Source organism: Eucyclogobius newberryi, unplaced genomic scaffold (genome assembly GCF_026437365.1).
Source record: "Eucyclogobius newberryi isolate DKJ021-1_F unplaced genomic scaffold, fEucNew1.0.hap1 SCAF_13, whole genome shotgun sequence".
NCBI lineage: Eukaryota > Metazoa > Chordata > Actinopteri > Gobiiformes > Gobiidae > Eucyclogobius > Eucyclogobius newberryi.
The window spans coordinates 17,289,227-17,301,676 of record NW_027315757.1 but is presented as its reverse complement, the minus strand read 5'-3'; the positions used below and the strand labels follow the sequence as shown (position 1 = coordinate 17,301,676).

At 41.0% G+C, this 12,450-nt stretch overlaps 1 protein-coding gene across 1 annotated transcript in view; it reads right to left on the bottom strand.

The window, feature by feature from the left end:
• The window catches only part of stk17al (serine/threonine kinase 17a like), a 43,733-nt gene extending 31,595 nt beyond the window's left edge, over positions 1–12,138 (bottom strand). The window contains exons 1-2 of the mRNA XM_072442764.1: positions 12,011–12,138; positions 4,293–4,505 (exon numbers count right to left, since the gene is read on the bottom strand). Of these exons, the coding sequence (XP_072298865.1) occupies positions 4,293–4,505; positions 12,011–12,126 (329 nt within the window). The 5' untranslated portion in view covers positions 12,127–12,138. The remainder of the gene's footprint in view (positions 1–4,292; positions 4,506–12,010) is intronic.
• Positions 12,139–12,450: the final 312 nt, after the last annotated feature.

Here is a 12,450-nt window from a genome sequence, read left to right as displayed (position 1 = left end):
TGCCTTTTAATGCCTTGGTCCAATTAAAGTTTTAAAGAGAAAATGAAAAAACTTCAGAAAATGTTAGAAAATGTTACATGAACATGCTAAAATGTTCAGAAATGTGCTAAAATGTTCAAAAAACGACTGAACATGTTATAGAAGACTGTCCTATACTTTTCTTTTTTGACAGCATTTCTTGAATGTTTGATTAGTCGTGGCTTGAGAACGGTCCAGAAAACGTTAACAATTTGAATTAAACGAGTGATTTCTCCAACTCTACAAAAGGTCGTGGTTAAAGCTGTGAAGTTTCAATGTTAAGTTTAAAAGGTAAACTTGTGTGGAGCTCCTTTAAGGCTTTGAGACGATATGAAATCACGTTCCACAAGTTCAATTTGGATGAAACTTTGCACCATTAAAAGTCTGTTGATTGGCGCTTGGTGCGGGTTTCGCTTCGTCCTTCGCTGACCCGTTAGTTGAATATTTAACCTTTGTCAGATGTGTGCGGTGCTCTCTGCTTAACGTTTTCTCTGGCGTTTTGGCTGCAGGTGATGATTCGAAACCGTCTTCTCCGACACGAGCTCAGGAAGTGGCTTTTTCTTCTCGACGTGTGCTACTTTTCTGCTACTTTTTTTTCTAAACCCAGAGGAAATGGAAAATAGCTCTGAGGTCGGACGCTTTGGCAGCGAGTCGCGTGTGAACTGAGCCCAAGTCTGCGCCGTGTCAATGTGCGGCGTGTGAGCTCGGACTTTGAATAAAACGTGCTAGAACGTGCTTTTAATGTGCAGAAACTTGCTAAAAACGTGCTAAAATGTCAGAAAACGTGCTAAAATGTCAGAAAATGTGTTAGAATTGGCTAAATACGTGCTAAAATGTGCTTAAACTTGCTAAAATGTGCTAAATACGTGCTAAAATGTCAAAGAATGTCAGATAAAGCCAGAAAATTTCAGGAAAATGTCCAAAAATGTGCCAGTAAATGCCTTGGTCTGGATGAAAGTTTTGTACAAAGAGTGAATGAACTGTAATATTAAAACCAGAAGTTCAGAAGTTAGGCCGATTGCACCGCGAGCTTCTGCTTTTAACGACTGTTTCTGCATCTTTTTGTCTTATGCACTTGAACTAAATTAAACTGTAAACTTCAGTGTCCCACAGCAGCACATTTGTCTTGGGCACGTTGATATTTTTGAACTTTGCACAAGTATAAAATCACCTACTACAGTCCATTACTACAGTCCATTTCCCAATGCAATTTTTATTAATTAAGACACACAATGGATTATTTTATCATTTCTATTGTACATTGAGACTTATGCAATACATTTATACCAAATAAATGTTGAAAAATGGTGACCGAACGCTTCTTGATCGAGAATATCCTAAATTTAGTCTGCTATTGTTGAAAATCACAATTCTTTTATACTTTTTTTCAACATTTTCATTTAATAAACGTATTTAAAGTCAATAATATGTCCAGATAATGACTATAAAAATACAAATACAATTGTTTTATAAGTAATATTCAACTACCACTATTTTGTGCTGGAAACTGCATATTGTTGTCTATGTAGTGTTTCTTTTCATCATTGTGGCATTGAAATTGGAGTTTGAAGACATTTTTTGGCATTGATTGGGTGATGAACATCTCTCGACAACGATATTTCGCGCGACACATCGACAACGGGTCAAAATGCATCTGTAAATGTCTTGGTTGACATTTAAGTATTGCAAAAAAACATGAACGGGCCACGAAACCAACCAAAAAACAGCAAGAATCTCGCTTTAAGAGTACAACTTAACGTAACTCCGGTCATTTTCAACGGTTTAAACCACGCTACGTCTCCGGACCACCGTCACGTCGGGACAGCGGCGCAGCTTCGGTCGACTTGTGCAGCGCGACCTTGTGGCGACGCGAATGCGGCGGCCGACGAACAAAGTTGCGTCTTCGTTTTGCCGATTGGAAGACGGACATCAGAGACACCGGACGATCCACTTTGGACACTGGACACCGACCGCCGCAGAGCCAAGCCAGACGGATAAGTTAACACACCGGGATCATTGCACCACGAGAAACAAGAACTACGGCCGACGCTGTGGCACGAATAAGACTTTAACGATAATCGGACGATATTGAGTAAATCAGAGAGAAATGCTCTGAATCGTGTCTTTGAACGGATCGGTTGAGGTTTACTTATCAGACAAATGCAAAATGTCTGTAAAATATAACAAAAAACATAACCTTGCACCCTTATTTGAAAGTTTACAAGCTCTTTTTGTAGCATTTGTTGCCGATAAACTCAAACTGCAACGATTAGCTGGAATAATCGTGACTAAAACCATCAAAATAGTCGACAGATATTTGCGATTCCAGACTAAAACACATGAGATGTTTCAGCACAAGCAAAGTGACATTGTTAAATCAGATTGGCAAATATCATAAAAAATACATTAAAAAAAAAAAAAAAAAAAAAATCAACATATTGTTTACCTTCATCTCACTATAAATCCAATTTTTAAAGTGTTGAATCAATTATGAATCAAAAAGATGAAACCTTTGTGGCCCGAAAACCTGAAAGTTTGTTTGCAAATGTAATGTATGTTTTCTTCTAGTATGACATTTATTTGATCATTGACATTTTTGTATTCAGTTGTCACTAGATTCTACTACCACTACCATTGTAATTATTAGTGTATACTATTATTATTGTATTATTAAGTTGCAACCATTTAGCAGTTTAGTTGGATTATCTGTCTGAATTCACACAAGAATCCACTTGTTTCTCCTCAAACTCACACTGTAATAAATGTAGTGAGAACAAAGCGAGAGGCGTTCAAACGTCTGCACGTTCACGCGCTCGCTTCACACGCTGGTATTTAAAGGGACGTTCACACCGCTGGTATTTAAAGGGACGGTTACTGCAAACGGGCTCAGCGTTACAAGAAACGTGGCAGTCAGAAAAAATGAAAAGATAAACCGCAGCGAGTTTCCCCTTAACAACAGTGCAGCGTTAACGGGCGCTCGGCGTGAACAACTGTCAAACTCACAAGAACAACACGGCAAAATCTGAGCTAGAACCAGAACTGAATCAGGACAAGACCCAGACTGGACCGAGACTAGAACCAGACCGGACAGAGTCTATATCAGGGCTATCAGGGTTCACACCAGGACAAGTGAACTAGACATTGCCAAACTTGGATCTTCAACATTTAAAACTATAATAATGACATTTTCTTAAAGCGAGACGCTGCAGGTGAACAGCAGTTAAAAAATGTACGACAGGTTTTTCATCATGTGAGGTTTTTATATAGAAATAAGACATTGTACTTGTAAAAACGGCCCAAATTGCACATATTTGGGACGTTTGAATCTGGAAAATGGACGGAGCCAGGTTTAAACGTCTTGATTTGTTTTGTTGAAATATTAGACAAAACAAATGCACAAAGTGGATTTCGGATGTATAATTATTTAGTTTTTGAGTAAACTTGATCTGACAAGAAATTTGCCTAAAATTTCTAATTTTGCCTTATTTTTTTTTTATTTAAAACTTGAATAAATCAGACTGTCAACAAAAAAAGGGGTTTTCATCAAAACATTGTCAAGTACAAGTTTGGAAAGTGTGGTGTGTAGTAGGTGCTAATTTAGGGGCTGATTTTTATGTCTAAAAATACATATTTAAAAACTGCCTTGGAGTTACAATGTCCCGTAGAAATCTAAGGATGTGAGTGAATTCAATGAAATTATTAAAACAAATTGTGGCAGACTGTTTCCATGTGCAAAAACTAAATGTTGAGACCAAACTGACCGAAAAACTAAAAATGTGTTGTGCCTGCCGTGCTTTAAGTAAACGAAACATCTTTACACGTCTGATACGCTCGTGCAAAGTGTCCGATCTTACATCTTGGCACAATTTTATGACCGCAACCAGGGAACGTTTTCAATGGCCTTCCCCCAATTTTGTCCCATAATTGTGCAGCAGATTATTTGATTTAGTGGTTTACATTTAAATTGCAAATTCAGCTCCAACTTACCACTGTAAAATGGATAATTACTTATGCAACGTTTGCATTTATTTACATTATTTTCCCATGGAGAGAAACTGCAAAGGTTATCTAGTTCAAACCACATCTAAACCTTTTAAAAATAAGATGATTCAGTCTTAAATATCATAATTGTGCATTGTTAATCTAAATTTATAATATAATGTCCTAAAAACTGACAATTTTTAAATTTTTCCACCCATATAAAACACATATTTACAACATGTAGATTGAAATATTCACTATATTCTACTTTTTTCAAGGGTATAGTAACTTACCACTCCAAGACGAGTATAATATCGTGGCTCGTCTCGTACACCTCATGCAGGGCCACGACGTAGGGGTTGGATTTGGCCGACTCGAGCACGGCGATCTCGTTCAGGACGTCCGCCCGGCAGTCCGCGCCCTTTCGCCGCAGCCGCAGGAACTTGGCGGCGTACTGCTTTCCCGTCGACTTCTCCACGCATCTCTTCACCACCGCGAACTTCCCCCTGAAAGGAGAAAAGGCGGGGATAAGATGAGAGGGACAAGATAACGACAACGATGGCCGTGCCGTAGTCGGTCGGGTTTCCGAAAACTCGGTCGGGTTGGCGCAAAATTGGTTCAAATTGGGCGAGAAACACGATGAAGAAATGGGGATTGGATGTGGTAAAAATGTATGCGCAGGATATAATTCCAACTGAGCTAGCAAGTCAAGTTGGACGACGTTGCTTAGAATCTTCGGGAATTTACGGGATTTAATGGGAATAAACAGTGAGTTAACTAGACAAGGAGTGACGCGCGGAAGCATGATAAGCGGAATTTATGAAAACACACATCACTAAAGAAATTCCCGGTGGATTAAAGACCTTCCCTGCCGATCGATTTGCCAACTGAAGGGGGCGGAGCGTAAAACTGGCGAAAGGTCTCGAAACCTTCCAGAGTCTCTACGATCCAAACGAGCGTCGGACCCAAACCGCACTTGCAAGACGATAATCGCTCTGGACTATTTAGAGAGAAAAAGGAACATCAGCGTCTGAAATAGAGTCTGTTTTACTTGGTTTTGGTGGGATTGGTTTGGTCGTTTTAATAGTCCTTGTTTGGTCCTGATCTGATCCGGGTTTGGCTTCGGGTTTAGTCCTGGTTTAGTCCTGGTTTAGTCCCAGTTTTGAGCCTTAAACGCTCTCAGATCTTCAGCAAACTCGCTCCAGGTCCCTTTTCCTTTCATTGTGGTCATCCCATATAAATACTTGAACAATAAACCATATAAATCATCATCTACATAAGATCATTAGTCGACTAAAACGCCATCGATTCATCAACTCATCATCTAAAGTCGGACAGCTCTAATACACTTATATTTATTGACACTTTTCACAATCATATGAAAGATTGCCAGATGTGATCACTGGAGCTTGATGAGGAAGAATAGGCAACGAGTAACGCATGAGAAAAAGTAACAGTATAAGAGAAAAAGAACGCTTTTCATTGTTTTCAAGGTGTTTTTGAGCAATAAAATAATACATCCATACTTTAATAAATACTAGATAAATCAGTTTCAGCCATTTAGTGGAATATTCCCGATAAAACAACCCATCTCCACAAAGACAAGCAACCTCCGCCAGAAAAGTGAATGAGTACACCTTTAAAATGCCTCAAAAACAATCAATTTAAGTAACGTACTGCTACTGAATAAATATGAAGAATTATTCAAAACAAAAACAGAAATGTAATAATGTCAAATCTAAAGAAATAACTAATTTTCTCATCTGATACGTGACGTTTAAAGTGCAATTTGGAGCCGTGAAGAAGCTCTATTTACATTTGGCGGAGCTTCATTTCCTCGTCACGAGCGACAGCGGAACGATAAGGACGACGACGCTCCGGACAAGAGCTGCTGAATAGTGCCAAGAGCGAGATAAGCTTCCAGCGTCTCTGCGGCGAATCCGTTTCACCCATCGACCCGCTAACGGCTAATGAGCGAAAAGAAGGCGTTCATCGCAATTGTAGTTCTACCGTCTTTAGTCCAAACAGTTGAGCTAGAATCGAGTCGAAAAGAAGTCAATTAATTCATCTAAACAGGTCAAAGCTATTTAAGATACTAGATTCAATTCATTAAATATCAATTAATTAATTAAACGTTCAAGCACATATTTCTAAAAGAGACAAGTTTTCAATTGTCTGCGAACCAGGAAGTAAAACCGCTGCGTTGTTGGCATGCTAGTCTTTGTTAGCTTTACTGTGACAGGAAAACTAGGGTGACCAGACGCCCCCTTGTCCCCGCGACCGTCCCTGTTTTGAGCCCCGTGTCCCATGTCCCAGGAGATGTTTCCAAAACCGCTGATTTGTCCCAGTTGTCCTGCTTTTTGACCACTTTGAACCCGCCAACAGTGAAGAATATAAGGGGAATATAATGTTGTTTATTTAGCCAGAATAGTGAAAATCTGGCTTTAGAACTCATATCCACTGATAGAAGTCTCTCAGATTAAAATATAGCTCTTCAATCACGCATTTTCCCCCACTTTTATTACTATCCCCATCACAAACCGGGTGTGTCTCAGTTTTAATTATGAAAATCCAGTCACCCAAAGCAAAAGAAGCCTCTGAAAGTTTGTGAAAAACACAGATAAACTCATGCGAATGCAAATAAATACGACGCTAGCTTTGCAATATTAAATCAAATTAGAAATGCTTCCGGGGCGCCGCAAACCATTTAAGCCGAGACAATTTAAAGTTTGACGTTTTAAAGACAGCGAGGCTCAGGTGCAGCGCCTTCAAACGCCTCGATATAAATATAAACCCCTCAGAGAACAACGCCGCAGCTCATCTACCGCGAGGTGACATTTTTACGATCTCTATTAATCGCCCGACGGATTGACAGGGGGCGTCCGGGTCAGCGTCGGGGCGTGTGCAGAACGTCCGGTGAATCACCCCCCGTTGTGTTTTGACTGTCCCACTCCCAGGCTGATAAAAGGGCTTGTCCACTTCCCCTTTTCTTCACAGCTGACAGCCGAGGCGCAGGACTATTGTGTTTGGCCACCGCCGTATCCCCCCCCCCCCAAGACCCTTAAACGACACGGGAGGACAAAAGGTGACCGCTGGCCCGACGGGTCAGGGCACCGCGTTGAGAGGGACCACCCACAGGACAGAGGGGGTCCCGGGGCGAGTGCGGGGAGGGGGTCGGCGGCAGTGAAATACAGTCTGCGTCTCGTTTGCCATCGACAAACGAGCGGATTGTCGACCGCCCTCATCCAGGGACACAACGAACGTACTTACAGTCATTAACGATTATTTATCTATTGTGTTTCTATTGTACGTTGTGATTTTTAACCGAATAAAAAAGGTGAAAATTTGCTGATTTAAAGCTCCTAGATGAAGGGTATTGAAGAATTGATGAAGAATATTTACAAATGAAGCGCAATATTGATAAAAATGGTTCAAACATCGTTTCTTTTTAATAGTCTTTTTGAACATTTTGATAAGGCCATTTCTGAAGCGTTTTTGCGTCTGTGTAGTCCAGATTGCAATTTTTTTTTTTACGGTTGATTAGTCGCGATTGGTCAATACGCCGTCGCAGCCCTGACCAAAAAGGCGCACTGTGGAACGTTTCAGAAAAGTTCAAGACATTGAACTACGCAGCCCAAGCAGAGTTAGAGCGATGACGATACGACTTTAAAATACACATCGGCAAAAAAAACACATAACTAAATAAATGCAAGACCGATACGTTTAATACCATACTGTGGAACATTCAATAACACTTCTGGAAAAGTTACACAGTGGACTTTTAACAAGGAAATCAACATAAAAGCTAAATCCTGGCAGTTGCTTCACTCATTTCCAAATTTTCACCGTTCTAGACCTTTGAAAACGACACATATTATGCATTTGTTTGTATCGTATTCAAACTTTCTCTTGTACTTTAACTTTAGAACTTAAAGTCAACTGAAAGCAATACTTAACAACCGCAAAACTTTCCTCCTACTGGCAGAGGAAGGAATACCACGCGGCGGGAATAAACAAATCTGGCCTTTAAACCTACAACGTCTCAAGTCTGGAAAACGTGGGAAAGTGACAAGAGTGTTTTTGTTTTTGCGCGCGAACGGGAATGAAGCTAAACGCAGCGGCGGGCACGTGATCGTCGAGGAAACCGCGCGATAACGTGGTCAAAAGCTCCATTTGTGCAACACAAATCCCTAAATAGTGGATCACAAAATCTGTCTGGACGTGAAACGCGACAGAAAAGCCAAAAAACGCCAAAAGCGTGTCGCCTCTCATTTTCCCACACTGCTTTGCTCCAAAAAGTGACGGGCCCATAACAGCGGCGGTTCCGTCAGGCCCAGAACCCCAGAGTCATTCAGGGCGTAACCCCCTTCTCGCTTGTTTTGGCAGGGTGTATGATGGCTGCCCCTTTTGTGCCGCGCTGAAAAGGCAAAGACGCCATCGGGGGCTCTTTCTTTCTCGTTTAATTAGCCAAGTTCAGAGCGGCTTTTGGCAGCGGGACGGGAACTACAGAAGCGGCAGCAAATATTAAGAGTCTAAAAGGTGTTATTTTTGTGATTCATTTTTCAAACATTTCACATTTGTCTGATGATTGAACCTGAAATAATACGTGTAAAGATATGATTTAACACATTTCTGTTGGCATCTGACTATCAGTATCGGGAAACTCCCAAAAATATCAAAATACATTTTTAGCCATTTTAAACCGCTATAAAATGAAAGCGCCGTCCAAAATTCAAGCACTTTTCACATCTTGGAAGCCACACCCACAAACCAATTTTTGTACATCACAAAAACAAGCGTCAACTCTTCTCAAAACATCTCGTTATGAAGAAAACTGAGATTGGATCATATATTTGTCTGGACGTTTGAGGAGCTTCGCGTGCGTTTTATCTCCACCCACAGGCCAAAGACGTCCTCACACGACCCACTTCCTCTTTGTCTTTTCGGGTTCATCGGCGTTTTACGGGCGTGGGTTACCTGGCGAGTGAAGCGCCATGACAACAAGCCTTCCGTGATGGGATTTGGGATCAAAATCTAGCACGGTTTGCAATTTACATTTTGCGATACACCGATATAACCGATATTTTTCCAAGAACCCAATACATTTTAACAATATTTTTCTTTGTTAAACCAAGACCAGCGCAAACTAAAAATGAAACATGCCCATTTTCATAATCAAACCAGTCAAAATGTCGAATAGTTTTGCGGAAAAAAAAGTTTTGTTTCTTTAAACGAGCAACACAATCGTAGCGCGGTCACAAAATAATCCAAAAATGACTCATGGCGATATATCGATACAGCAGCCCACGATATCCAATATAGTACCGATATTTTGGCAACACCGCTATTTACAACTCAAATCTAAATGTTAAACCTTTTGAAACTGGTATAGATTGTCATTAAAGCCATTCAACATTGGATTTCCACTATAATTTGTCTGGATTTCATTATTTCCCAATGTTATTTCAAATAGCCCAGAATGCTCCACAATAAGGCTTTAATCTTACCCATCTTGCATTTATTCAATAGCTTGTGTTTCACACGTATTCAGTGGCGAGAGTTGAATCCACGTGATGGCAAAAATATTCAGGGAAAATTCCACAGCGACATCCAAAATCACGACAAAGACTCTTTTCATTTTTAAAGAAATCAAGATGAGGTCACATGCTGCATCGTCTCCGGTTTGATGCCCTGCCCTCCTTTTTTTAAAACTCAGAATAAATGAATAGAATATCGTACACGTGACGACACAATTAGAGATATGGATTTTTCAGAGCCGATGCCAGTATTTGTCCTGCTGCTATGGCAACCAGAATTTGGGCAAAACCGTTAAGCAAACGTTTAAGTCCATTGCAAGGTCAGCATGTACAAGTTTTGGACACGTTATAGTAAAGATTGTTGCAAGATTTGGAAAACACTAATTTATTTAATTTATTTTGTATATTCATTATTATATATTATTATTGTTTTTAAACATTTATTATATATTTTTTATCAATCTTATTTATTGTAATTTTTTTGTATTAGTATTATTTATATATATATTATATTTTTTTGAAATTACTATTATTTTATTATTATTTTCATTATTATTATTATTTATTTTTATTTTTTATTGCCAAATCGGCGTTCTATTTCCATGTTCGTTCTTCCATGTTCTTTGGTCGGTTCCAAAAGACGACTCTGAGGACAAACTGGAGCCACCGGGAAGAAGGATCGGCACCAAATATCGGCCAAATCTCGACAAACGCGGCGCCCGACGTCACCGATATCGCCCGCTCGACGCTCGGGCCTCGTAAGCGGCTCGGACCTCCTGGAATGCGGCGGTGCACATTCCCGCGCGTAATGCGATTACACGAGGCCTTCGTTTATTGCTACGTTGTTTTGTGGGAAGAGGGGCGGGGCCAAAAAAAGATGATGACAAATCAGAAGCAAAAAGAACAAAAAGCATCATTTTCAAGCTGGACAAGGGTGAAACCAGGTCTAATGCTGCAAAAAATGAGTTTCTAGAATAGTTAAATTACGGCATTCATAGCATTAATCATGAGTTCAATCATTTTCAATAGTTAATAATAATGTTGTTATTATTATTATTATTATTATTATTATTATTATTATTATTATTATTATTATTATTATTATTATTATTATTATTATTATTATTATTATTATTTTAATGATTACACGTGTTTCTGACCTGTCTCAGTGCATTCATTCTTATTTCAAGTCTAATTGTGTGTCAGTGTGGTAAGATTTTCCTTATTTCAAGCTCAATTATCTTGTGATTATCCAGAAATGTCTTGAAATCAGTGAAATGTTCAACTTTGCATCAGCAATTGAATCAGATTTGGTCAAAACGGCTTAAATTAAGATTGATTTTCTGAGTTTGGGTAATTTTATGCAACACTCGTCAATGTGTGCAGCGTCGCCAAGGAGTTTAAAATATAAATGAACAAGATCCGAGCAGGGACCGGACTAAAACGGGACTAAAGCAGGACTAAAACAGGACTAAAGCAGGACTAAAACAGGTCTCAAGCAGGACTAAAGCAGGTCTAAAGCAGGACTAAAGCAGGACTAAAACAGGTCTCAAGCAGGACTAAAACAGGACTAAAACAGGACTAAAACAGGACTAAATTAGGATTACTTGAACCATGTCAACATCGGGGACTAAACCAGGTTTGAATCAAGACTACAGAGCAATAAACTAAGATAAAACCATAAACAGTGAAACGCATAAGACAAACCAGGACAATGTAATAAATAAATAAATAACTGGTGAAATCAGGTCTAAACATGGATCAACTTTGGGCACAAACACCAGGAATAAAATCAATCCCTAAACTCCAAACACAAACGTGAGGGAGATTCATCCAGACAGAGTTGGCAACGGTTTCCGACGTGACTATTGGGCACCTGCGAAACCACTCGTGAGTTTATTTTCACACATTCCTCAACCAAATCCACAAAGTCTACAGAAGTATGCGTCCTGACAACACTCATACACACACAAAACACACGCAAACACACGCAAAACACACGCAAAACACACGCAAAACACACGCAAAACACACGCAAAACACACGCAAAACACACGCGAAACACACGCGAAACATACGCGAAACATACTCAAAACACACGCAAACACACGCGAAACACACGCGAAACATACTCAAAACACACGCAAACACACGCGAAACACACGCGAAACATACTCAAAACACACGCAAACACACGCAAAACACACGCGAAACACACTCAAAACACACTCAAAACACACGCAAAACAAACGCAAAACAAACGCAAAACAAACGCAGACACACGCAAAACACACTCAAAACACACGCCAAAAACACATCACTCTAGACATCAATAATAATGCCGTGGATGTCATTGCGCACCGGGCACGCGGGCCACATCCCCGTGCCCAGAGCCCCGTGCCCAGAGCCCCGTGCCCAGAGCCCCGTGCCCAGACCCCCGTGCCCAGACCCCCGTGCCCAGAGCCCCGTCTCACCTGCCCAGCTCTTTGCCCACCAGCTCGTAGTTCGCCGTGAACGGGTCCGTCCTGATCCGCGTGTGGACTTTGCTCAACATCCCGTTCTTGCTCATGATGTTCGCGAGGTCACGCATCGAAAACGTCCAGGAAAAAACAACAACAAAGCAACAAAAACCGAATGAAACGTCCCGGTGGTCGCGCGCTGTTAGTCTCGGTCTGCACGGGTCAAAGGTCGCATGGCAGCGTCAGAACGAGCCGTGACAGTACGGGACGGTGCGGGAGCGCGGGACACGGTGGCGGCGGCTGCGCGGTCGGAGCGGTCTGAAGTGCGGCCGCGGACTGCGCACGTTTCACACGGTAAACTCTGCGCGTAAAGACACGCCCCCCGGTACTTTAGACAGGGCGTGCGCGGCCAATCCGGGCGCAGCAGGGGCGGGGCGCGAGGAGGGGCGTTCCCA